Here is a 26658-nt window from a genome sequence, read left to right on the forward strand (position 1 = left end):
TCGAGCACGTGTTTCACCTTTTCCTTGCTTACAGACCTACTGTCCGCATTTTTCTTGCAAAGTAGTCCTCAGCTACTCCCTACAGCCCAACGAGCTTCAAGATGGGGTGTATCAGTTCATATCTGCTGTTTGTGTTAGTCAGGGATGCTTCAGCATTGCTGTTTGCCTAAATGGTAAAAGCACATCGGCAACGATAGCAAGTGGTGTCATTCATTAAATTTAGGCTCTAGAATCCAACCGGGTAGCAGGGTATTGCAGTGGACAAATTTTAATATATAATTTCCGTTTACTGTGACAACATTCTCACATTAACAGTTCCCAACAAGAATCAGTTCATCATGCATTTTTTTTTTACCTGATCGATCAAGTTCATGCGGATCCTGGAAAAGCGACACATGCTCCCTCCAAGTCCGGCACCCCGACTTCCGATTTGGGACAAAATATTTTTGCCCACTTTGAAGAGCAGCCAGCCTCCGCGCAGCTAACTTGCTCTCAGCATCACATGCGGCGGTGCGGTATATGTTGAGTGACTCCCAGAGTACGAATCAGCCGAACAAATGCACTCACAGGGCTCACAGGCACAACACAACACTTCCTGAAAACACAGACACGCCTTCAAGGCACGCACGAGAACAAGTTTCTGTAAGTGTACATCAGCATGTACACGACGTGCATTCACAGCTGCTGCTCGGGCAGTGCGGGCCCAGGGCTTCTTCTACTCCCACACAATAGGGGCTCCTAACATGGATGAATGAATGGATGTTATGAGCGTCCCCTTTGGAAGGGGGCGGTGGGTTGCGCCACCAAGCTTTTGCTATTGTAATGCCTAATGTCCTACCTTGGTTAAAAAAAGGAAAAGAAAACCACGAAGAACTCCCGCAACCAAATTCCTGGCCCCCTACTGTGAGCTTCGCTTTTGTACGTCTCGGTTTTTGTCGTTTTCCTACTTTTCTTCCACCAATGTTCCAATTGCCTCTTACTAATCTCTATTGCGGATATGTTTACTTTTCCCCTGCTCTCGCTGAGCCCAACGGCATCAAGGAGGCCAATGGGGCCTAAATCGACCGCTGGGCAGATGTCTTCACATTCTAAGGAATCATGGACCAGGTTTACCGCAACAAGCACATTCTTCTTCTTCCTTCTTATATCTCGCTTTATAGGTGCGTGTTCTAAGGCATCCCGATCTAGCTTCCAAAAGTAATCAGCTTCCCTTTCAGTTATCATAAATTGTTTCTTTCCTGATTTCGTTTATTCCTCTCTCTTAAGTAGTTACTCATGGCAGGTTTCCTTTCCATTGCCGGCAGCCATGAGATTATTTCGGCCTCTCTGACTTCTCGCTTGTCGTTCTTCGTTGCAGTGTTGCTCACAATACAGGCTATATACTTAATCGTAAGCTTCCTAGTTCTTTTTTTCCACTGTGAATCATTGTTATTCCTCTACAAATATCTGAACCCTGATATATAGCCCATTGACTTTCTTCCATATTCCTGAGTCGTTTCTCATAATTTTACTGTGAGCTTCCCTCACTTCAAAACTTCCACAGCCCATATCACCCTGCACAGCTCCATTTGTACTCTTCCCGTGAGCGACCAATGCGAGGTGACCCACTGACTTTTGGTTCACATCGAGTCCTGATTGGACCCCTGATTTAAAGGAAACAACTCCATTTACAAAAATAAGTCCTGAAACCATTACACCTTTCCACATACCTCGGAGCAGCTCCTACCTATTGTATCTCCATAACGTTGTGCTTCATTATGGTTGCATAGCACAGGTTCCCGTACAATAACTCCATCTCTATTCTTGCGGAAGAGCTACTGCTGATATAATGTCATCTCCGAACACAATCTGTCCGCACTCTCTCTATACGGGGAGCAGCGAGTGTCAGCACTTAACATATTCTTACACCGTGTGCCTGGCACAAGTTGTGCTAAAAAGTACTAGAATGCGGTAATGGGTCAAACGGAGATCATGGCAAGCGGCGAGAGTTAAGCAAAAAACGCTGAAATTTGTGGCGCCACTGCATTTGCCTTTTTCTAAAGTTCCGGCCAATCCACTGGTGACCCGGCCCAACCGCGCACAGTGGCGGCCATAAGGTTTCCTACAACATAACAGTATATATATATATATATATATATATATATATATATATATATATATATATATATATATATATATATATATATATATATATATATATATATATATATATACATATATATATATATATATATATATATAGAGAGAGAGAGAGAGAGAGAGAGTTTCCTATAAAGAAGAAGTCGCCGCAGGTGGGGAATGATCCCAACTGGGCTGCGCGATCGTTCTCCATCTGCGGCAAGTTGGTTGTTCATCCATTTTCATTTCGATTACTTTATCGTTTCTTTATTTCATTCATTAAGGATGAGTAATTTCCTCTATGTTGTCCTTGGTGTCAGCATTTATTGGCTTCTTATGACATTCCGAATTCAAGCTAACATAAACCATGTGTTTTGGTTTATTCACCCAGGGGACCTGGAAAACCAACTGCGTCTCAGGCGTTATGACGCATAAACATAGGAAACAAAGACGGCTTCGCATTACAAAAACAAGAAGCCGAAGTTTCGTTTTAGAAGTATCCATGATTTAAAGCAGTGTCCATGAAAGGCGTTTGTAAAATAAGTAAGAAGGGACGATTTGCTGGAAGATGAGAAGCTCTGTAAGGAGTCAACACCATTTTTTTTTCTAAATATAAATGATGGCTGGCTCATTCTTCAAGCAATCTGCAAATTAGCACGCATATTGTGTCCTGGCACAGTTGCATATGTGGCACCCTTAAAATCACTGCGTTTACGGTTGAATAGTCGCTCACAAGGCACGTGGTAGTGCCATATGTAAACGAGCCTTTTGTAATCTCAATGAACATGCATACTCGTGTCGCGGCAACAACCGATAACTTTACGATATGTAGCTTTATTTATTGCAACGGGTACATATAGTCTCTTCGCTGAAAATTTCTCGAGTAATTCTTAATATTTTCCCATTTACGCTGGTTCTGAAGCAGCAAGGATTTTTTTTTTCATTTGTGATCGAAAAACGCACATATAGAAAAGGTGGAATACGTTCTCGTATATCCACTCTTTAGCTATGGTCGAGCGAAGTATCTCTAGGTTCGGCGAAATGACCGGCCCTGGTGGATTAGTAGGTTTGTGGTTGCACTGCTAAGCCCAAGGGCGTGGTACCAAATCCCAACCACGGCGGCCGCGTTCCATTTGAGGAAAATACAAAACACTCGTTAACATGGCACCACATGCTAGTTAAAGAAAGCCTGGCGGTCAAAATTAATCTGGTGTGCCGCAGTACGGCATGCGACATAATCATACTGTGATTTTGGCATTCCAGACCCAACCATTTCATTTTTTCGGCAAAATGGAAGTACTCCTAAGCGTGTTCGCATTTATATTTCATAAAGAGGGAATATCTCATTAATACGCTCACTGCGACAGTAGAACTGCTTATTTGGCTAAACAAGTGTACATATTTTTTGCGTCAGGCTACGCACGGTAATATTCAATGACGGGAGCTTGTTCTTTACGTTATTCTTGCCGTGCTTTACGCGTTGAGTAATAAGTGTACATAATATCCGCAAAGCATTCGCATCACTAAAATATTGACTGCTTTGAGCGGGATGCTGCATTGTAAAGGATTTCTTCTGAACGCGGCAGTAGCAGCACCTTATAGTCGAACCGGTAGACGTAAACTCGGTTTCCCCTGGCGCTCAGGTGGAGGGCAAAACTCAGCACCGGGCACTCGAAGAACACGTCCCCGAGCAGTAGGTGGGCCCAGGACAGGTTCATGCCGCGTTGCGCTGTCCACGTTCCAGACGCGTACTGCTCTACCAGCTTGCCGGACTCGTTCACGCCGTACGAGGTGAGCAGCTCTTGTACGGCGCCGCGCATGTAGGAGTCCGAGGCATCGCCATCGCGCTCCAAGATCTCGACGAGTGGCGAACCCTCGTTGTAGACTGTACCCAGTATGACCTGAAAGTTTGAGCGACGCTAGTGTAAGGACCCTGAATGATTGTAGGCGCATGTAGACCCTGATAATATGAGATGTATTTTTATTTAGCCTGCATTATTTTCCCATTGTTACCACGAATGACGATGCGAAAGACATTTGGGCCATGCAAATAACACTTGTGTAAAGAGTTGTGTGTTCGCTTGAGCGAAGGAAGGCAGTTGACATTCAAAGTGTTTTACTGCTAGGAGAAAAAAAAAGCACGTCGTATTCGTGACTGTCTACAGCCAGTCGACGGCACATGTTCAATATTCTAGAATTCGCGCATGGCATTCTACATAGGTACTGCTGTCTCTTTGTCGTTTCTCATTGTCACGTTTGCACAAAGCAGGTGCCAGTAAGGTGTTGTGGGCTCGGACTGTGCATGAAGAAATCAAGGAAAATACTACCCTAGCTGTGCATAACTAATATGTGGCCACAGGAAAATTTACCTAACAAATAATCGGAACGCATGATGTGTTTACACTAGATAATTGGCTTGGAAATACGTGTAACATAAAGTGAAAATTAATGGATAGGCAGGTAGTATTAGTGGTAGCAAACGTACTGCTTTTGCATAACGTACGGGGTGCATGGAAAATTGCAGTATGACAGCCGCTGGCCCTCTACACAAACCAAAACAGGATAGCTTTCAGTAGTGTAGCCTAACTCCAATGCTTTCTCCATCTGCCCTCATTTACCGGCGCTGTCTGCAAAGAAATTGTGTACCAGTTTGCAATATTCTGTGGCTAAAACACCTACATAATCTACATTGTGCATAATAAATAATGAGCCCAATGCACACGCTACGACTAACACAAGGAAGTTTGTACGGAGACGAGGCGCAGGGCATGCTTTCCACATTCTGGCTGAATGTGCCATTGTAACGCATGAGACATGACTGTGATCACATCAGAGAGTCAACCATATCACATGGCTGCACATTTCAGTTCTGAAGTGGCAATTACTTAAGATCATTCGGAAATGAACAGCGATGTAGACGTGATTGCTGAGGAGGTATACTTTTTAATTACACATGCTCTCAAGGAAATAAATATCAAGACTGTTTTAATAAAATATCCATCTGCAACTGAAAATATGAAGGAATATTGAAAAAATAGAAAACATATAAAAACCTAGCAATGACGTGATGACATCTGATGGCGCGTACTGCATAATTTTCGCGTACTCAGGTAATATTCATTAGTAGAAACACAGCATAGTCTATTATAAAATTTTGAAAGGTTAATGTTAGCACTTTTGCTGGGCAACAACGACCCGAACAGAACAGAATACTTTGAAATCCGTGACTCCGCGCTGAGGCACCAGAGCTGGGATTTCTTCAGCCGATATGCAAAGCCTACAACTGGCCTTTCTCACACTCCTCGTTGGCCTAGCCAAGATGACGTGCATCGCGCAAAAACTTTGTGTGAACATGCGGGATGGTGAAATCATAATTGCAGCCCTCCATTGAACGCAACCTCGAAACTTTCGAACTGTTTGTGCCAGCGTTAAATTCACAACAAATAAAAGCATTTATCACGTTTCGGAAGATGAATTCGTTCAAAACTATATTCTGGCAAACATCAAAGCAATAGGTTTATTAACAGAAGCTAAAATGAAGGCATTCATTTCATTATATAGCTTTCATTCATCACGAGAAAGCATTTGATTCACTCGAAACATCAGCAGTCATGCAGGCATTACGGAATCAGGGTGTGGACTAGCCGTATGTAAAAACACTGAAAGATATTTATAGCGGCTCCACAGCCACCGTAGTCCCCATGAAGAAAGCAACAAAATATCAATAAAGAAAGGCGTCAGGCAGGGAGATACGATCTCTCCAATGCTATTCATAGCGTGTATTCACTGACCTGGAGAGGCCAAACGGAAGGGTGGGTCTAAAAATTATTCTGCAGAAAACTAAAGTAATGTTTAACTTCTCAGAAGAGAACAGCAGTTTACGATAGGTAGCGAGGAACTGGAAGTGGTAAGGGAAGACATCTACTTAGGGCAGGTAGTGAACGAGGATCCGGATCACGAGACTGAAATAATCAGAAGAATAAGAATGGGCTGCGGTGCGTTTGGTAGGCATTCTCAGATCATAAAAAGCATGTTGCCATTATCACTCAAGAGAAAAGTTTATAACAGCTGTGTTTTACCAGTACTCACCTACGGGGCAGAAACCTGGAGGCTTACCGAAAGGGTGATGCTTAAATTGAGTACGACTCAACGAGCTACGGAAAGAAGAATGATGGCTGCAACGTTAACGGATAAGAAGAAAGCAGATTGTGTGAGGGAAGAAACGCGAATTAATGACATCTTAGTTGAAATCAAGAAAAAGAAATGGGGCCTGGGCAGGACACGTGATGAGGAGGGATGGTAACCGATGGTCACTAAGAGTTACGGGCTGAATTCCAAGAGAAGGGAAGCGTAGCAGGGGGCGGCGGAAAGTTAGGTGGGCGGATGGGATTAAGAAATTTGCAGTGACAGCATGGCCATAATTAGCTCATGGCCGTGTAGTTGGAGAAGTATGGGAGAGGCCTTTGCCCTGCAGTGGGCGTAGCAAGGCTGATGATGACGATGAAAATAGAGGCCAATGTTGCATTTATTTATTTTTTATTTTATTTTTTATTTTGCGCAGCAACTTTAACGCCAGTATGTCAGCGTTCCGGCATAGATTTCAAAGTTGGTTGTCAAATTTTGGCAGTTTCTTGGAATACATGTTTTGAATCTCTCGTATTTCTGTCTTTGACTCCTCTAGAATACATTAAACTGGTGTATATTGATACAAAAATTAACTAAGCATGAGCAGATTCCTCAAAAGGCGTCCTTGCCACCCGTCTTTTTTCCTTACTTCTTTTTCAGTCGTTTTGGGCCTGCCTACCAAACTCTAAATGTCGTTTACAGCAAACATGGAACTTGGAGCGTCACTTTCTTTTCGCGGTCTTATGCCGCGAAATTGACTAAAATGTGGTTTTGACAGAGTACTGTATAAGCCTAAACGAATTCACTGCTTCCGTTCGCTGTCCTTCTACGGAGGACGGAGGAGTATTCATTGCCACACCAATACATTTCCCACGCTATACGTGACACGTGCTTCCTTCGCGGTGACATTCTAGCGTTCTGTTTGGTGTGTCCTCTGCCTACATCACTTTATGAGGAAGTGCCGCTGTTAGCCAGCATACGCAGTCGCGACGCCCACCTGCTTCTCGATGATGTTGAAGCGGCGCGCCATGTGCCACGGAGCCTGTGGCAGCAGTCGGGATTCGTAGTTTGGCCCAAAGGGAAAGTGCCGTCCCGCTTCGAGCACCGTTTGCAGCGGCAGCTCGGTGAAGCAGCTCGAAGAGCTCTGGTTCTGGCCGCAGCCCACGGCCTCGGCGAAGGCGGCCGGGCTCGCGGAGTAAACCCTGTACGTTTAGAGGACTGTGATATACGCGAAGAACGGCACATTCTGAACGTCAGCGTGCTGGAGCTAAGTATCTATACATATTAGGGCAAATCGAGCGCAGCGCCGAAAATGGGGCACAGAAAGACACGTACACGCCGCCGACTTCTAAGAATATCTATCGGTGTTATCAACACCACATGGAAACAAACATAGTCATATCAAACAAGAGGATGGAAATCTCACTTGAAAGGCTTCGTGTCAACGATTATACATTAAACTCTCAGAGGTATTTCATTTGCGTGATCACAACTAGTGTCGAAGGAACAGGCGGATAACTAACATAGAATCTATCGCACTTCCTAATGATGCCTCCTTCAACAATTGTGCGAGATTCGATGGCTTCCTTGTGTTTCGGCGCACGCCTCTATATATGCAGTGTTAGCTCTACCAAATAGCATTGTTGGAATTCTGCACCGTGGGTGTCTTTTTTGATGCGGAAGCATCAGATGGCCCATTGAGCGAAAAATCCGGTGTCTGTAGCAGCAAAACGACAGCTCAATTCTCACTGGCTGCGATGCCACGTCACATGCGCGCCTCACGGAGCAGAGTGGGTGGGAGGGAACGCTCACTGAAGCGCTGGCGCGCCAGGTATTGCATGAGGGGAGAGGACATCACTACGACGCACATCACCATCGCTTTCGCTATCGCAAGCTTGACTCGTCCGCGCGTTCCTTGTCCGCCTGGGTAATCGCTATAATGACATTATATATAAGGAAAAGGAGCAAATTGGAAAGAAACAACGTTCTGGCTAATGAGTTTTGGACCTACGATCCCAGGCTCAAAAGCCGAGTGTTTTACCTGCTCGGCTGAAACTAGAGAGCAGCACTGTGCACTCTGCTTTGCGATGTAGTGCTACTTGAACCAAAATTTCCATTGCCAAGCCCAGTGTGACTAAAGCGGCTGCGTCTAAATCGCCGCGGCTTACTTACAAGCGTTCCCGTTAGATTCCATGGCAGTCGGGAACGATAGCATGACGTCACAGATCCAAGTGCACCGGCCTTGCGATATATATAGCAGGCGTTGGCCAAGCGTCTCAACGCGCTTGCTTGCCCGCGACGAGTGTATTACGTGAAGGACCTTCTACAAGCTTTCATTTAGACATTGATGCTTTCGCATTAACTACTCGTAAGTGGTTAGGTGTCCTCAAATTTTTTTCCTTTCTCCATCATTGAAACTGTTTTCGATTTTCCGTGATAAACCAACTCGCCAATGCATGCATACCATTGTCGATAATGAGGTCACCACCATAATATTATTTATACATGTATACAAAGGACGAGATGTACCAGACAGGCGTGTACGTATTTTCATATCTTTCTGACGTCTTTAGTGTAAGAAACGGCCTCTGTAATGCATTGGCTCACAATCTACCGAGATCAGTTTAATTTTGTACATCAGTAAGCTGCGGTTATCAGCGGGTTGGTTCTGCGTTTTTTTTTTTAAATCTTCGCGTTTACCTTACAAGAAACACGACATCGATCATATTTGTAATTAAGATCCTCTCGTGTTCCCAGTGTTATGTGCTACGTGCTGTTTATCATAAGATTATTGCTGCACATACTAGAGTGAGTCAACAGGTAAATTCATAATGTCACGAGCGCGCCTTGAAGTTCCCAATGGCCGTGACGCCACGTCAAGAGCGCGCGAGCACAGTAGAAAGTCCTGCCTGATCTGGCGCTTTTCCTCTTGCCGGAACACTGAATGCCGTGACACTAGAACCGCCGCTACAAACACGCGTGCGAGCTCCCCGTGATGTTAGCAGTTGAAAAGCAGCGCGTAGTCACTAATTTGGGTTTTGGGTAGACACAGTAGCGGATATACTTACTCAGACACAGTCCTACTCATGAGTCTCAGTATAAGTAAGTACGGCTAACTGAAATTTTGGTGGGCATGAGTCTGAGCGAGGTTTGCTCAGTAGAACTTTGACTTCTCTCAGTCTGACTAAGCCCAGATGAGTGGAATTTTTGCGAGTATGAGCTCGAGTGATCCCTATGCAAACGACATTTTGTGAGTGACACAAAGTGAGTCCGTTTATCCTCCTGACCTATCCAAAAAAAGGACCGTGCCTCAAGCCACATGAGGACCTGGCGTTAGTAATGGGTATTTTTTGGTTCAACCTGCAATATAAGTACACCGAAGAAAGATAGTTTTATCCATACCTTATCTGTTGTCTAATAGCTTTGCCTAACATATCAGCATCAGCGGCAGTGACAGATTATGTGATGTCGAGTGGAGCCAAGGCTACATGAGGGAAATAAAAACTAATAAATTAAAAGACGCACCTGTATCCTTTAACTTCGGCCCACTGTCCGCGATTCCCAGGTAAAACGTCGGCAAGTGCCGGCTTCGGCATGCAGCACATTGGCGGTGACGTTCTAGCGGCTGTTCTCGATATCTCGGCAAAAAGGTTTGTCGAATGCTAGAAAATGCGCAAATTTCATGAAGCACGTACGGCTAAACCCATCTGTAACGTCCCCCCCCCCCCCCCCCGCCTCCCTTTGTGTTTTTTCTGGGTATCGAAATACACGACTGCCATGTTTATGTTTTGCGAACACGTTTGGAGTGCAGGTTGCTTATATTCAAGTTCGCGAGATGAGTACCGCAGAGTTATTATACAGGCATCGCATGTGTCCAGTGATAAAACTATACCGCGACTGTTCGGCTACCTTGTCAATGACCTTAGGGTAAGTATTGCATGACGATTGAAAATGATTTTTGACATGTCCTGGTACGACCCAGCTTACCTACGGAAGGGGGACTCGCTGTGCAGGAGCAGACGTTGCGTTCGCCAGCGCCACACCGGATTGGTGCTGACGAGGTGTGCGCCAATGGACCACGCGCCAGTGGCAGCGCCCATGAACACCGTGTTGTTCCAGTCACCGCCGAACAGCTCCACATGCTCCTGCACCCACTTTACCACCATTTCCTGGTCGTGCAGTGCCAGGTTGCCCGGCATCTCGTGGCCGTCTGCAACCGTCAATGCCACCAATTTGCAATGATCAAATTTCCGGATACGAATAGTGTTCACTTTTTTGTTGATGCACCGGCGAAATTAACACTAGCCATGTGCTCGGGACACGTGCCTAATAAAGAACTGTCCTTCTGCCACAATGCAACTGTCTGATAAATTGATTACGGAATGACATAGATAGTGACAAAAAAAATAAGAGATCAAAAGCAGAGAGTTTAAAAAGGCTAGCAGTCCGGTTAGCAACCATGCACTGCAGGAATAGAGAAAGGGTAGAAAAGATGTGGCGAAATAAATGAGTAAATAAAACAGTCTGCCCGCACATACACAAAAAAGGCATGGCAACAATGAATGTCTCTGATACACTCCGGATACCTAAAAAGCAAAAAGCCAAAAAAATCGCGGTCGATTGCGGTACTTTCTAATGCGAAACTTGAACGCAGCTCTATGCGTGTTTTCATTTCGGGATATATCTGCTGGCGCAGAGAATTTGTCTCGTGCGGCACGCTTCAAACGGAGGGAAGTGTGGCGTGACTGTGTCGCTAGCCTGGAGATCGCGACAGCAAGCGCGTGGGTGACGCGCGGCCGCGATTACCAGCAGCCACCACCGACGTACCTCCCATTAGATGCGCGCTAATCTGGCGCCATCTAGTAGCCATAGACGACGCACTATGCTTGTCGTCTCACCCTTTCGTCATACCCCCCTGCTCCACTTTCCGCCTCATGGTTACGCTGCACCTTCCTCCTTCGTTTCCCTCCTCGCGTCTTTCATTCCCCTCTGTGGTCCACGCTCGCTCTTTGAGCTTTCACTGTGTTCGCTCGCTCGGTTCTGCCGATGTCCACTCCAGCCACGGGAATGCGCGCCTAAGAGCTGTGCTCTAAAACGTTGTTTGTCTCTTTGTTGCAAATAATTATTTTAATTCGCTTAAGGTACCCTGGCTCACGCCGGCTGGAACCAAGACTCAAGGAAGCTCGTACTTGAAACATTAGCGGTCAAATATAGAGCGTCGGGAAACCCTAGAAAGTGCCTACCGTTATTTATCCCCACCACGGTAGATAGGTGATCTTCTACCGTCAATTTTTTGGCAGTTTATTTTTGTCCATGTTACAACTAGTTAATATATGATTATAGTGATGTCCAAGCAGCTATCACATAAACCGCTAAAACTTGACAGCCCCCTTAGTCGAAGGTCATTTTCTTGAAAAAAAATTAAATTATGAAATTTTACGTGCCAAAACCACCTTTTTAATTACGAGGCACGCCGTATTGGGGGACTCTGGAAATTTCGACCACCTGGGGTTCTTTAACGTGCACCTAAATCTAAGTACACGGGTGTTATCATATTTTACCCCCATCAAAACGCGACCTCGTGCTCAGCAGTTCAACACCATAGCCACGAGCAACCACGGCGGGTGTCACGTTCTCATTGCAGAAACTTTCTTTGGCGAGTACCACAGAAAACTCTCTCTATCATAGAAAAAGTGTAATGCCTTGTATCGACAGAAAAATATGTGATCTGCGAAGATGTTTTGTCGTTATATTTTGTAAATATAGATTATTTAGATTATTGATTAGAGATTATGTACCTTTCGTAGTGATAAGCAACAACTGAAACAAAAAATTTATTATAGAGAATACCAATATAATCAGATTTATACATAGGAATAGGGATCATAGGGCTCCATGGAAAATGATTCGCGAAGCCTATACTACGGGGGGGGGAGGTGGAACTGAAATTTGGAGGTGGGCCTACCGAAATTTGTTGGTGGGCCAAATTGAACTTTGTGGTTGGACCTACTTGAAATTTGGGTGTGGCCCATGAAATGTGGGGGTTGGCCAAAGAAAACTTTAGGGGCCTTGGGGCTGGGTCACCATGAAATTTGGGGGTGAACAAACTTGAAGTTTAGGAGTAAGCCAAAATAAATTTTGGGGTGTGCACTCAAATTTCCGGGCGAGCCAAGTTCACATTTGCCGTCCGCCAACCGAAATATGAGGTTAGGCGAAATTGAAATGTGGGGGTGGGCCAACTAAAGTTTGGGGGTGGGCCAACCTAAACTTGAGGGCGTGCCAACAATAAATTTGGCCGGGGGCCAGCCTAAATTTAGTGGTGGGCCCACTGAAGTTCTATCATCATCCTATTTTCAGTCCACTGCAGGACGAAGGCCTCTCCCTGCGATCTCGAATTATCCCTGTCCTGCCCTAACTGATTCTATCTAGCGCGTGTAAATTTCCTAATTTTATCGGCCCAGCTAGTATTCTTAAGTCCTCGACTGCGATTCACTTATTTTGGGACCCGTTCTACAACCCTAATGGTCGACCGGTTATCTAACCTACGCATTACATGGCCTGCCCAGCTCTATTTTTTTCTTTTAATGTCAATTAGAATATTGCCTTTCCCCGTTTGCTCTATGATCCACACCGCCATCATCCTGTATCCTTAACGTTACGCCTTGATGGTCCAAGGCGTAACGCTGACTGGTGGTCCTGGGAAGGTCTTCTGTAGTAGTTCACTTAGTGGACTGTACATTTCGGCCGGTGCTGATTGGCTGGGGCCATTCGTATCATCCTTGCTCGTACAGCTGCATCCAATCAGCAGCAGCCGAAATGGACAGTCCACTAGGTGGACTATTACAGAATACCCCCCTGAACTCTTGTTCCTTTGCCCGGCTATTCATCCCTATCTTTGTCTGTTGCATATTAATCTTCAACCCCACTCTAATCTCTATTTTAACGTCCTGAATGATTTGCTATAACTCGTCCCCAGTGTTGCTGAATAGAAAAACCTCATTGGCAAACCGAAGATTGCTGAGATATTCACCTTGGATCCTTACTCCTAAGCCTTCCCAGTTTAATAGCTTGAATACTGCGTCCAGGCACGCAGTCATTAGCATTGAAGAGATTGTGTATCCCTGTCTGGCCCCTTTGTTTACGAGTATCTTCCTACTTTTCTTGTGTGGAATTAAGGTAGCTGCGGAATCTCTGTAGATATATTCGAGCATATTTACGTAAGTGGTCTGTGCTCCTTGATTACACAATACCTCTATGACTGCTGGTATCTCTACTCAATCAAATGCCCTTCCGTAATACATAAAAGCCATATAGAAAGGCTGCTTGTACTCTGCAGATATCTCAATTACTGATTGATGACATGGAAGCAATCTATTGCAGAGTATCCCTTTCTAAAGGCAGCCTGTTCCATGGTTGACTGAAGTGCACTGTTGCCCTTATTCTATTGAAAATTATCTTGGTGAATATTTTATATAATACTGGAAGTAAGCGAATGGGCCTATAATTTTCAATTCTTTACCATCTCCGTTTTTGAGGAAAAGTTTAATGCTGGCATTTATTCCAGCTCTCTGGGACCCTTGAAGTCGATAGATAGTTCGTATAAAGGGCTGCCAGTTTTCCAAGCGCTATGTTTCCTCCATCTTTGATTAAATTGGCTGTTCTTCCATCTTCCCCTGCTGCTTTTCTCCGTTTCATATCTTGCAAAGCTCTTGTAACTTCATCGCTAGTGATAGGAGGAACTTTTGTAAACTGTTCATTATTACTTTGAATGGAGATATCGTGGCTTTTCTGGGTACTGTACAGGTGAGTATAAAACTATTCCGCTGCTTTTACTATATTTTCGAGATTGCTGATGATATTACCTTGCTTATATTTCAATGCGTACATCTTGGTTTCTCTAATGTTAAGTTTCAATCTCACTTATTTCAGGCTGCGTCTACTTTTTGCGGCTGCTTTAGTCTTTGTCACATCATAATATCGAATATGCCCTAATTTCTGCATGTTGATCAGTTTTGACAGTTCCGCGGCTTCTATCTCAAATCTTGAGCTACAAATGTTCATTCTTTGTCGTTTCTCTATTACATCCTTTGTTCCTTGGGAAACCTTACCTACTGGTTCTCTGGACGCCTTACCCTACTTCAAATGCTGCCTTTGAAGCCAGCCTAGTTAAAGTTTAATTCTTTACCTTTATGTCATCTTGACCTCTGTTCTAAGCTGCATATCTTTTTCAAGTACGAGCCTGAATCCGTCCCCTTTTTCCCTCACTGCGTCTAGGCTTGCCTGTTTCTTCCTGACCAGTTTTACTCTTTTTCTCGTCAAAGTGAGGTGAATGCTAGACCTCACTATCCTGTGATCACTGCACGTTACCTTACCTAACACTTCTACATCCTGCACTATGCTGTTATTGGCAGAAAGCACGAAATCTAATTTCTTGTTTCACCATTAGGGCTTTTCCAGGTCCTATTTCTGTTGCTACGCTTCCTGAAGAAGATGTTCATTGTTTGAAGCTCATTCCATTCCGCGAATCCTAGCTGCGTCCCTCCCATAGCGTACGTAGAATCGACCCTGTAGTTGTCAACTGCTTGTTCACCAGCCTGCTTTTCTCCTACTTTTGCATTAAGGTCGCCCATTACTACAGTATACTGAGTTTTTCTTTTCTCATCGCTAATTCAACATCTTCATAAAACTGATATATTTCACCATCATCTTGACTAAAGGTTGGAGCGTAGACGTACCACTTTTCTTCTTTAACTCTTAAGTTTTCTTACGACTACTGCTGCCCTATCATTAATGCTGTAGAATTTGTCACTGTTGCCCTCTATGTCCTTATAGATTTGGAATTCTACCCTGTAGATTTGGGAGTCCTCTATAGCAGAGGACGTGGCCGTTAGTCAGCAGTGTATAAGCCTCACGAGTTCTTCCATCCTCACTAAGGCCAATGAGATCCCAAACAATGCCTGATAGTTCCTCAAAACGTCCTGCTAAGCTAGCTTCACCCCACAGAGCTTGCATGTTAAACGTTTCCAGGGAAACGTTTAAAAACATTAGTGGCTTTAGAAACATTAGAAACATTAGTGGCTTGTCCGGCTCGAGAGATTCTTTGCACCGCCTGCAGCGTTACACGTCGGACCACCGCCTTGCTCAGGTGTCTGTAGCTGCTGCGAAGTGAGGGCCATTGGTTGATTGAATGAGTCATATGAGAGGCAGTGGCATAATACTCCACCAAGCAGGACAATTCCTGTTAAGGTGAGGGAGTGTCTTTGGTTGAAGCTTAGTGGCTGTTCCTAATTTGGTTGTATCTAGATTAGTATAGCCCCAGTGGCTCTCGGCATCTTTCGCTTGTGTGAGGTTCCACACCAAGCCTGGAGGAGGAGGTGAATTCATGCTTGCCACTCTCAGATTTAAAAAGAAAAAAAAACTCTTGTCATATGAGGTTCGAAGTTCTGACTATGGCAATGAAGTAACCGACATAGCTCAGTCAGATAACCCTTTAGGCGGCGAAGATAACCTTATGGCGGAGAAGTCAAGCCCGGAGGATCTTACATTGGGATGGGGCAGCTGAAATTTAGTGGTGGGCAACCTGGAACATTGGGGCAGACTTACACATACTTCGACAACCCAAGTTGTAGTTTCTGCATACTTCTGTTTTTGCAAATGGATCATATATTTAACATAGACTACCTTCAGAAACAGGCATGAAGCCGCTTGGGTCTTCTGTCGTATTACACATCCCTCAGAACACTTTTTCGCGCTTGTCTCACTGTCATTGTGGTGTGATGAATGACGCTTCAGATGTTTCAACGTACTATTTACGATCAGTGTTGAAACTCCACCTTGAATAAATTCGTGACCACAATCTCAGCTAACGTCTTCCTCCGTGCGAGTCCGTGGATTGGCGCGCATGTGTTCATGTAACATGGCGACGGTAACTTTTCTTATTTCTGCCGGGAAATGCCTACGATGTCCCACTTAACTGCGTTTCTTGTATTGTGGACAGTTTCTGGCGATGATGCATGTAATCTGATACTTTCTTTTATGGCTTATTCCTACTAACACTTCTTTAAGTGCAGTTTTCGCTGTTTAACAGAAAACTTTACTTCAATGTTCCTATTTTTCTCTTGAAATATGTGTGAAACGCAGAAATTTTGCAACTAGGCCGAAGCTGCACCAATTTGAGTGAGAATTTATTCGACATGAAAGAGAAACGTGAGTTATACAGACTGCCACTGTCAGGATCTCAATTTTGTGTCTCTATTTGTTTGGGAAAATTCCCAGAAATTGGTAAGTTCGAAAATACTGAAGCGGGAAATTTACGAATCCCTAACTCTACGCTAGAAATATTTATCACAATTTTGCAAACTGTAGCGATGAGACATTCTGAAACTGGAAAGAAAAGTGAGATTAAGTTAACAGTTTCTGTAAATTTCTAACGCGGCCTTCAAAAATTTTGCAGAAGTTCTATATGCGAACCGGAGGAAGAAGAAGAAGTCGCCAGTGGGAGCGGAAGCTTCTCGGCTCCATCGATTTATGAGTGTTTCCGCAGTTTTTTTTGCGTCCTACACACGAAAGCGGCATATCATCTGAAAGATCAAGTCATCGCGAACCCAAGGATACCAACTTTTTGGGTGAGCGTGAACTTTGCGTGTTTTTACGGCACGAAAATCGCACGAGTCCCGTGTGAGCGAGGCCAGGCCTAACGACGGTTGGGCCTGGCGCATCCTTCGTTGGACTCGGGGTTTGAACGAAATACCACCGAGATGGAGATAGACGAGGCAGGAACTGGGGAGACCCCGGATAACGGGCCCAACGACGCAAAACGCGTTTCCGTGGGAGAAGACGCTGAACGCGTTGCGGACGGTTGGATCGAGGTTACACACAGAAGAAGGCACCGCACGAACGCTACCCAGATGGCGGGAAAGGACGACACCCGCTCGCGAAGCCCGATGCACCGAGGCGGCCGAAGCATAGTGAACAAAGTTCTACGAGCAAGTAGGATGCCCAGACTACCCAGGCATGATATCAAGATAATTCTTCGACCGAAAGACGGGCTGAATATAAGGAACACGTGCGGGACGAGTCTCGACGAGGCGATACGCAAAGAAGCGGTAGTGGGAGACGACGAGATGATCACGATCTGTCCCAATGCCATGCAAAACATCCTATTGATAAGCACACCGGACGAGACAACTGCGACGAAAATCGCTAAGATCAAGGTTTTGACGATTAACGGGAAGAGGCACGAGACCAACGCGTACGTTTCGGCGCCCGAGCAAATGGCAAAAGGGATTATCCGCAACATTCCCCTGATGTATACGCAAGACCAGCTCATGCATGCTCTGGTGAACTCGAGAAACCCCTCTTTAACATACGCCAAGCGGCTCGGCAGTACTACCACCGTGATATTGCTGTATGAGGGAAACAGAGTCCCCACATGGGCTTACTTCAATAGCATCATGATAAGAGTATCATTGTATCGGAAACAGATTGACTTTTGCAAAGAGTGCGGCAGGCTCGGCCACCGACCCGACGTATGCCCTAGACCGGAGATCAAACTATGCCCGGCCTGCGGGTCGAAGAACCCGAGCATCGAACACGAGTGCACGCCCAAGTGCCGGATCTGCGGCGAGCCGCACCCCACGGCCGACCGAATGTGCAAGGCCAAATATAAGTTGCCTCACATAGTGAAAGAGAGGAGGTGGCGCGCGAGAAGCAGAGAAGAAAAGGAACACACATTGGAAGAAGGAAAGACCCCTCAGCGGACCCTATCACCATCGGGGTACAGTATGGCGCAGGGAAAAGGCCCAAGTCGCTCGAGATCCGGATCCCTCTCGCCGATAAGAAGACGTAGTCGAAGTCGTAACAGACCTAAGAACAGAAGTCGAAGCCGGAGTCGGAGTGGAAGCCGCAACCGAAACCGAAACCGCCCCATGCCAGACGGCGTGCGGGCCACACATGGCGAGATACAGACAGGGCCGCGCAAGGTCACCTGGTCCGACATAGTCGCGGAAAGAAATGGATACTCCGTAGAGAGCACCCCCCTTTCTGGCAGCACGAGGGAAGCCCCCGACTCCCTCCTGGCGGCGAGGATGGAGAAAATGGAGCGAGAGAATAAGGAACTTCGAGAAGAGCTGGGCAGGGCCAGAAAGCAGAACGAACAATCAGCGAGGAAAATCGACCAGCTACAACAGACACTCAACGAAATCTTGAAGGGCATGAGAGAATCCCCTCATGAGAGGATCTCCTCCTTCACCTCCCGCGAGGCCGCCGAGCGAGGCGATGCGACCGCGACAGGAGGCGAAGTAGGCCAGATGGACATGTGTTGCGGTGAAGAAAAGCGCCGGCAGCGGCGGGCTCCAAGCGCAAGGGCACAAGCGATACGCCACCTACGGAAGACACTTTGGACCACGCACAAGCACTGAAGAGACCCAGGTCAGGAGCCAGAAAGATAGACGCGATCGAAGAGATGGTGAACAAACTGACGGATAAGACGGAGCGAATGTTTGACATACTCCTGACAAGGCTGAACGACTCTGACGCGGGACGGAACGCGCAGTACGCAGCGGTTAACACCCAACTCGCGGCCATGAATAAGCGAATCGAAGATCTGGAACACGGGACGATGCAGCTGCAGCGACATCAACATCACCATCACCTGCCTGGAAGGGCCGGGGTACCATCGTCACGAGCGGCAAACGAACCGACCATCCTCGCCTGCGACAACAACGCCAATACCACCCGCACCGGGGCAGGAGGGACGCACGGACAGTTGTGTCCCCCCAACACCTCTGCATAACAATCATGGCTGTGTCCCGCAAGTCCGACAATAGACGCATAGTCTGGCAGTGGAATTGCAGGGGCTTCAAAAACAAGAAAGCAACGATGGTGCAATACATGAAAACGCTTGCCAATAACAAACTTCCTGTCGTGATTGCCTTGCAAGAACCTTTCGATCGGGCCCAGCTCCCGGGTTATGTGACGTGCGGTCCCCCCGACGAATCCATGGGGAGCGACGTCAGGGTGTGCACCCTGGTTAAGCGCGGGACGGCCTTCATCGAACGCGAACTCGGGCTCAACGAAGAGTCGGTCATAGACCATGTACTGATCGAAGTCGTGCCGAGTATTGGAAGTAGGAAAACCAGCCTTTTCGTGCTCAACGTATATAGCGCTCCCTCTCAAAGATACCGCACTTACACTTTCGATGCCCTCTTTCGCGAAGCGATGGCCAAGGCCACGTCTAGTCCCTTGCTGATATGCGGAGACTTCAATGCGCCGCACACGCAATGGGGATACGGAGCCGACTCGCCGAAAGGGAACAGGCTAGCCGGACTAATTGACGAGCTCGGCCTGACTGTACTCAACGAACCTGCTTCGCACACCAGGATCGGACAGGGAGTGTGCCGCGACACGTCCCCCGACCTCTCCGTCTGGTCAGGCGCGGGCGTGGTCACTTGGTCGAACTCCTTCGAGGACCTGGGGAGTGACCACAGGATCCTGTCCGTGACCGTGGGAGAGGATGAAAGCGAAGAGGGCGTCTGCCGCAAGGCGAGAATCGTAGACTGGGACAGATTCCGGAAAAATAGAGAGCAAGACAAGAAGGAGGGCCCGATCGAAGACATCAGCGAATGGTGCAGAGTACTACTCGCGGACGTAGAGAAAGCCACCGATGAGGTCGAATGGACGGACTGGCGACAAGAACCATCCAAAGAAGAGGCAGACAGGTCCCGCGGAGCCGTGGGCGACGGCGCTCCCCAACCGTCCAGAGTGGACAGCCGGCTGGCACATCTTGTTGCGGCCAAGAAATCCATGCAACGGAGAGCGAGTAGGCAAAAACTCAACAGGAAGATACGCAAGAAGATCGCAGAAATCAACCGGGAGATCGAGACGCATTGCGCCCGCCTGTGCGAGCAAGAATGGCAGGAGCTGTGCGACACGATGAACGGGAACATGAGCGCTGGACGCACCTGGAAGATTCTCAGGCACCTGCTCAACCCGGCAAGCACCAGAACGGCGACCCGTACAGAGATGGCCAAGCTGCGACACAAGTACAAGGACGACCCAGAGGCTTTCGCGGAAGAGATCGTGCAGACGCACCTCGCACGCCCGGAAGGGCAGAGTCACCCAGAGTACTGCGGGGCTCCCAACGAGGAGCTGGACGCGGACTTTTCCGTGCAGGAAATTAGAACGGTCCTCCAGCTACTGAAGACCAACTCGGCGCCCGGTCCTGACAGGATCACCAACAAAATCCTGAGGAACCTGAACGGCGACGCCATCGAGAAGCTCTGCGAGTACATCAACGCGTGCTGGAAGGAAGGCCAAATTCCACAAGAGTGGAAGACCGCGGACGTTATACTGATACCAAAGCCGGGCAAACCGCTGGAGGTCCGAAACATGAGGCCGATCTCCCTCACGTCCTGCGTCAGGAAAGTGATGGAGCATGCCTGCCTTAACAGGGTGACGACGCTGCTCGAGAAGCAGGACGCCTTCGGCACCCACATCATCGGTTTCCGGAAGGGACTTTCCACGCAGGGCGCCATGCTGCAGATCAAGGAACAGGTCGTGAACGCTCCGAGCACACACGTGCGCGCCCTACTCGGGCTAGACCTCAAGAGCGCCTTCGACACTGTGAAGCACATGGCCATACTGGATAAGATCAGCCGACTTGATCTCGGGGCGAGGTTCCACCGATATGTCAGCAGCTTCCTGAATGGGCGCGAGGCGACAGTCAAGATCGACGGGGCTTCACCACGAACGGTCCGAATGGGCGGTGCGGGAACGCCGCAGGGCTCCGTACTCTCCCCCATGCTTTTCAACCTCGTCATGATCGGCCTGCCGGAGCGCCTTGACGCGATAGAGGGCATCAATCATACTATATACGCAGATGACGTGACGGTGTGGACCACGGAGAACACGAGCGTCGGCGAAATGGAAGACCGACTGCATCGGGCCGTCCGGGAGGTGGAGCGGCACCTCGAAGACACGGGACTCGTCTGCTCACCCGACAAGTCGGAGATCCTGCTCCACAGGCCGCGCAAGAAAGGGCCCCTTCCGCAGGCCGTGCTAGACGCTCGTCGTTTGGGCGTCCGCGTCACGACGAGGGAGGGGACCCGAATACCGACGGTGTCCAAGTTGCGAGTGCTCGGCCTGTGGCTGGAAGAGAACGGTGCAAACCGCGAGCTGGTTGCCCGACAAGAGGAACGGAATGAAAGAACACAACGTCACGAGGCTGATACAGGCTTACGCGCTGAGCCACATATCGTACGTCGCTGCATATGCCGACTGGAACAGGAGCGAAACGGACAGGCTGAACGTGGCGATCCGCAGGGCGTTCAAGACCGCCCTGGGAGTACCCCAGTACACGCCAACCCACAGGCTCCTCGAGTTGGGCGTACACAACACGCTCGAGGAGATCGCCAAGGCGCAGAGAATCGCGCAGCTGGAGAGGCTGTCGAGCACCGTAACGGGCAGACGAATCCTAGACTTGCTCGGGATTCGATACCACGAGGCGCGTGGACTGAAAGAATCACTGCTGCCGGAAGTCAGGGACGCCATACAGACGGAAAACATGCCGAAGAATATGCACCCGCTGCATGATGTGCAAAGACGTGTACGCAGGGCGGTAGCGATCCTCGAGAAGCATGGAAGACAAGAAGGCGTCCTCTTCGTCGATGCAGCCAGGTACCCGCGGCCAGTCGGTGACTCTGATGGCGACGAGGAACGTCGACCACCACCGCCGCTACAAGGGAATGTGCGAGACGAACCGCCGTTACCAGTACCACCACCACTACTGCTACTACGACAAAAACGGCAGCAGCAACAACGGCAACGTCGACACGGCCGGCCGACGGCGGCGGCGCCCGCCTTCTCCATGGCAGTCGTAGATACAAAGGGAACGATCCGAGTCACGGCATCAGCGAGGCTGCCGTCGGCCGAAGCAGCGGAAGAGATGGCCATAGCCCTTGCGGTACTCCACGGAGGTGCGGAGGATAACCTGGTCATCAGCGACTCCAAATCAGCGATTCGGAATTACACCAAAGGTTGGGTGTCCGCGGATGTGGCACGCATGCTCAACGCCCGGGCCGGGGACTTCGGATCCGGCACGATTACAAACAAGTCCCTCAAGTGGTTCCCCGCGCACGTCGGGGAGCTTGGCAGTAACAACAACAACAGCCACGATAATAATGACACCAACAATGCTAACGGCCGAAGACGCAACGACACTCCACCCAACCACAACGAGCGCGCCCACCTCGTCGCGAGGCAGCTTACCCGCCGCGACGCGGTCACTCAGAGGGCAGCCGCTGCCGTTGCTGTGCGGGACCCCAGCGGAGGAGTGACGGCGACGGCGGCTGCCATTCCGTCTGGCGCGGCCGCTGTTGTTACCAATACAACACAAATCGCGGCGGACGGAGCTGGGAATCACGAGGACGCCGCCTGCGATGTCAGGGAGTTTCCGGCAACGTACCGGGAGGTGCTTGGTCACTATATGAAAGAAAGAAGAAAATATCCACAACCCCACGGGCGCCTAGACAGGTCCCAGGCGGTTGACCTGAGACGATTGCAGACGGGCACTTTCACCAACCCCTACCACCTGCACCGCCTGTGGCCCGCGCTGCACCCGTCGCCCGGCTGCCCGTGGTGCGAGCACGAACGGGCCGATATGGCCCATGTGCTTTGGGAGTGCCGACGCCACGTGGAACAAGGACAAAGAGGAAGGGGGAATACAACAGCAGAACCCTCTGAAGCGGGGCGCCTCGCTGAGAGATGGCAAGCCGCCCTCCTCAGCGAGGCACCCGAAGACCAGGAGTGGGCCGTCCAGCGGGCCAGGGCCGTTGCCGAGGATCTCAAAAGATTTTCCTCGGGCGATGGACCCCTGGCAGCCTAGCCCCGGGCACTAACATCAACAACCGTTGGACAAATAAAGTTTATTCCTATCCTATCCTATATGCGAACCGCATGGTACATTCTCCAGGGCAAAGTATATTGTACACACTTTGCCCACTTTAAGTTTCTCAACAGGTGCAATGGGCCTAAATTATATATTGCGGCATTGTAAAATTGTAATCATTGTTCTTTAGTTACATTACCTTCCGTAATGTTCAGTAATCTTTTTAAGGAATCGATAGATAAAATATGAAATCTACCTGCTGGTTTCGGTAGATCTTAACATATATTGTTAAGTGGGGTACACCACATGAATATCGGTGCACTGGATGCTGAGAAAGTTTCGCCACTCTCATGTAGCTCAGGTATGAGGAAGCTTCAGGAGCTCCGAAGTTTATTGCAGTGTATTTTACCCATAAGAATCATCTTTAATTTCAAGGTGAGAGTTGTGTGCGTAGTGTTTGTTCAGGTGTTCGCGTGGTTTGAGTGTGAATTATTCCGTGCAGAAACAGCACGCCTGTGATGGAAATGTTTGTAGATGTTTATTAGGGAGTTCTATTGTACATGACTCGAACGCTCTTCGCGCTAAGCTGACTGAACGATTGCCAGAACGTGACGTTTCGACTAATACGCTAAAGCCCGGTGCGCGACCAAGGTATACTGGTGTAGCTCTATTGGTGTCAGCGAAACTTAATGCGACTCTACTTGCGGGTCAGCAATGCTTCCTTCCTCGTGGTGTAAACGGCATGTTTAAAAGAGGTGGCCGTCTTTTCCTGCTTCACGGACTTTCCATGCTTTTACGGAAAGCGTTGTAGGACGGGCAACTCGCGACGGCAAAATGAAGACAGGTCCACTTGTCGAAATGTTGCCTCCTGCTTTCACCTTGTTCTAGTTTTGCTCATCGTCTTGAATGTCCATCTCCCGCCTTCCCCGTGTTTTCCCTAGAAGTCGAGAAGAACATAGGTGAAGCAATAAGAGGTGTGAAGGAGGAGTTACATGCGAACTCAATTTGATGCAGTGGGCGATAAAGTCCGGAGCAAGAGTCATCGACGTGGGCGCAGTATAACGAACCGCATGTCAAGTGCGTAGTAGCGTGAAATGTTATTTCAGTACATTATCACAGTAGTACAGTTATCGCTCAGCCGGCGTGTGACTAGCCTGCAGTATCTGCATATTTTTAAGGTTGTCGCGAATTATTTTCCTGTACATTCTTGTCTGATTCGATTGTACGCATGGGGTTTGCAATAAATATCACTATCATACGGAGATAGAGCGCAGGCTCACAGGGGCAGGTATATTTCATCGCTGACTTTGACGATCAGGTATAATGGTTCATGGTTCCTGCCACAATCTTTTGCTGCTAGAAATAGTGTTCGGAACGAGAAGCCAAACAGTGTGGCCCAGTTTACCCACTTGGTTATTCTGACAGTGTTAGAGCGTTTGTCTTCTAGTGAAATTGAAGGACTTTGTGCTATGGCTGGCTGTGTCACAAAGGTCACATGGTCACAGCAACTTCAAAAACATAGTGTACGCCTATCTGTCGTGTTCCTTGGAAGGTCGCGTGGCCCCTAAAAGCTTTTGTAGTAATTTATTTCCTCACCTTTGTGGAAGAAACCAAGGACGCCTAGACGGAAGTTCGGAGCCACCACGACAAGGTTTTCAGAGGCAGCGAGCAGGGAGCCGTCGAAGCGTTGGTTGCTGCCTGTCTGGAAGCCCTCGGCGTAGAGGAACACTAGGACAGGCTGTTTCTCGCAGCCACCGCCAGCCGTGGTCTCAGCGCAAGGCGTCCACACATTGAGGTGCAAGCACTCCTCGGCTCCGTCCCAGCCTTCGTTGCTGCCCGAGAACCAATCCTTTTGTGGACACGGCGGGCAATCCAGAGTAGCCTGCACCACGGATCCGTTTTCGGAGGCCACCACGGGAAGCCTGCGGCCGTTGAAGGCAGGTGACATTCAACTACTTTCAATTGTTCGTTTCTTGTCCGTTTCCGTACTTTCTTTGCTAACGATGCAACCCGCTTTCTCTCCGTGGCTCTAGAACCTTCATTTGGGTCCAGGGAAAAATCCATAGGTTCCCACAATTATTCCGCAATCCACATCCCCTTCTGTACACACACGCACGCACATGCAAACTGGCGCGCGAACGAACAGACACACAACCATACGCACCCTCCTATTGTCTTGCTTGATGAGGATAAATCTCGGCTGCCCACAATCAACTGAACAGGATACAAAACTGCTCAGGTTGGTATAGGTTTATTGCTAACCACGTAATTCCCTTCATTTTCAGTGCGCTTTTAACATTAACCAAGAATCAGTCAGCATTTAGGAAGAAGTGGACTTGCGTTTTGGTTGGATTCGCCCACAGTGTGAACACCTTTAAGTGCACGTTGTAGAACAACTCGAGGGCAGATCTTTAAAATACGGTGCTATCCTCACATATTTTTGTTAAAATCACATACATTAGCACCTTACTAGCGATGTGTTATAATGGGGTCTCTGATCCATGAAAAAGGTGATCTTGGAGTCCTGCAAGCACATGGACTACTTCGGTTTCCAAGCGTGATTAAGAATCAGCGAGGAGGACGTGGACGAACTTATTGGAATATTTGCTCAAGTGCCATGACTCTGCGCGCAGTTTAGAACTACAGCAGGAAAACTTCACCAGTTAAGGAATCAATAGCGTTTTTGTGTCAAGAAGGGCGTTCGAGTTCAAGAAATGTTGTAGTGCACGTCCTATTTATTACCCGGAAATTCAAACTATTTTAGCGGCTTCGTGCTCATAACTTAGTAATACCAGAAACATAATAATACTTTGGCTGATGCCTGCCGATTCTGGCCACCACTTTGGCATCAATACGATTTAGAATTAGCTAGGAGTTGCACTGTTTGCAGGCTGTGCTTGTTGTGACCCGATATGTATATCATTAGCTTTTAATTAAGTGTACGCGGTCAGGTTTTTTCAAATAATTCTGTATTGGTACACCTCTCTGGAAACCGCACATCCGCTAGTCTACAGATAAACAGAAGTGTTTTGTGCACTTCCATTGCATATATGCGCAAGAAACCAAGAAAGTCTTACCACGAAACTTGAAAACATTTATAGCAACGAACAATTATTTAAGTTCGTTAGTATGTGGCGCTCAATTTTATAAGGGTACCTTCATTTTACCGATAAATCACCTGTTTGAAATTTTATTTCGCCTAAAGAACCTTCCGCAAATACGTATGTCTAGAAGAAGCCTGCAGTGAAAAACGGGACATGGCAGAGATGACGGTGCTTAGTCTCGTCCTTTCTTGTCCTCGTTCGTCACGCCTTTTTCCGCCACGAAACAAACATTTTTCGCCGCTCACCTGAAGCGCAACTGATGCAGGGGTGGTTGCGCGTACGGGATGCCAAGAAAGGTGTAGATTCGATGGCTAGCTGCGTACGACCGGTAGCCGCGCACCGAGCTTCCACTTTTGGTGCGAACTTCCACATGATTCGCCTACATCGTGAGCACGACGAAATGAGAAGCTTGTGAACAAACGTTAT

General features: G+C 47.9%; 1 protein-coding gene across 2 annotated transcripts in view; it reads right to left on the reverse strand.

Moving 5' to 3' along the window:
* Positions 1-26658, reverse strand: part of LOC135895834 (acetylcholinesterase-like) — a 132002-nt gene that overhangs the window by 31981 nt on the left and 73363 nt on the right. For both annotated transcript variants that reach the window (XM_065424033.2, XM_065424035.2), the window contains exons 9-13: positions 26478-26611; positions 24725-25050; positions 10231-10453; positions 7241-7445; positions 3714-4019 (exon numbers count right to left, since the gene is read on the reverse strand). In XM_065424033.2, coding sequence (XP_065280105.1) covers positions 3714-4019; positions 7241-7445; positions 10231-10453; positions 24725-25050; positions 26478-26611 — 1194 coding nt within the window. The remainder of the gene's footprint in view (positions 1-3713; positions 4020-7240; positions 7446-10230; positions 10454-24724; positions 25051-26477; positions 26612-26658) is intronic.

This window comes from Dermacentor albipictus, chromosome 2, assembly GCF_038994185.2.
Source record: "Dermacentor albipictus isolate Rhodes 1998 colony chromosome 2, USDA_Dalb.pri_finalv2, whole genome shotgun sequence".
NCBI lineage: Eukaryota > Metazoa > Arthropoda > Arachnida > Ixodida > Ixodidae > Dermacentor > Dermacentor albipictus.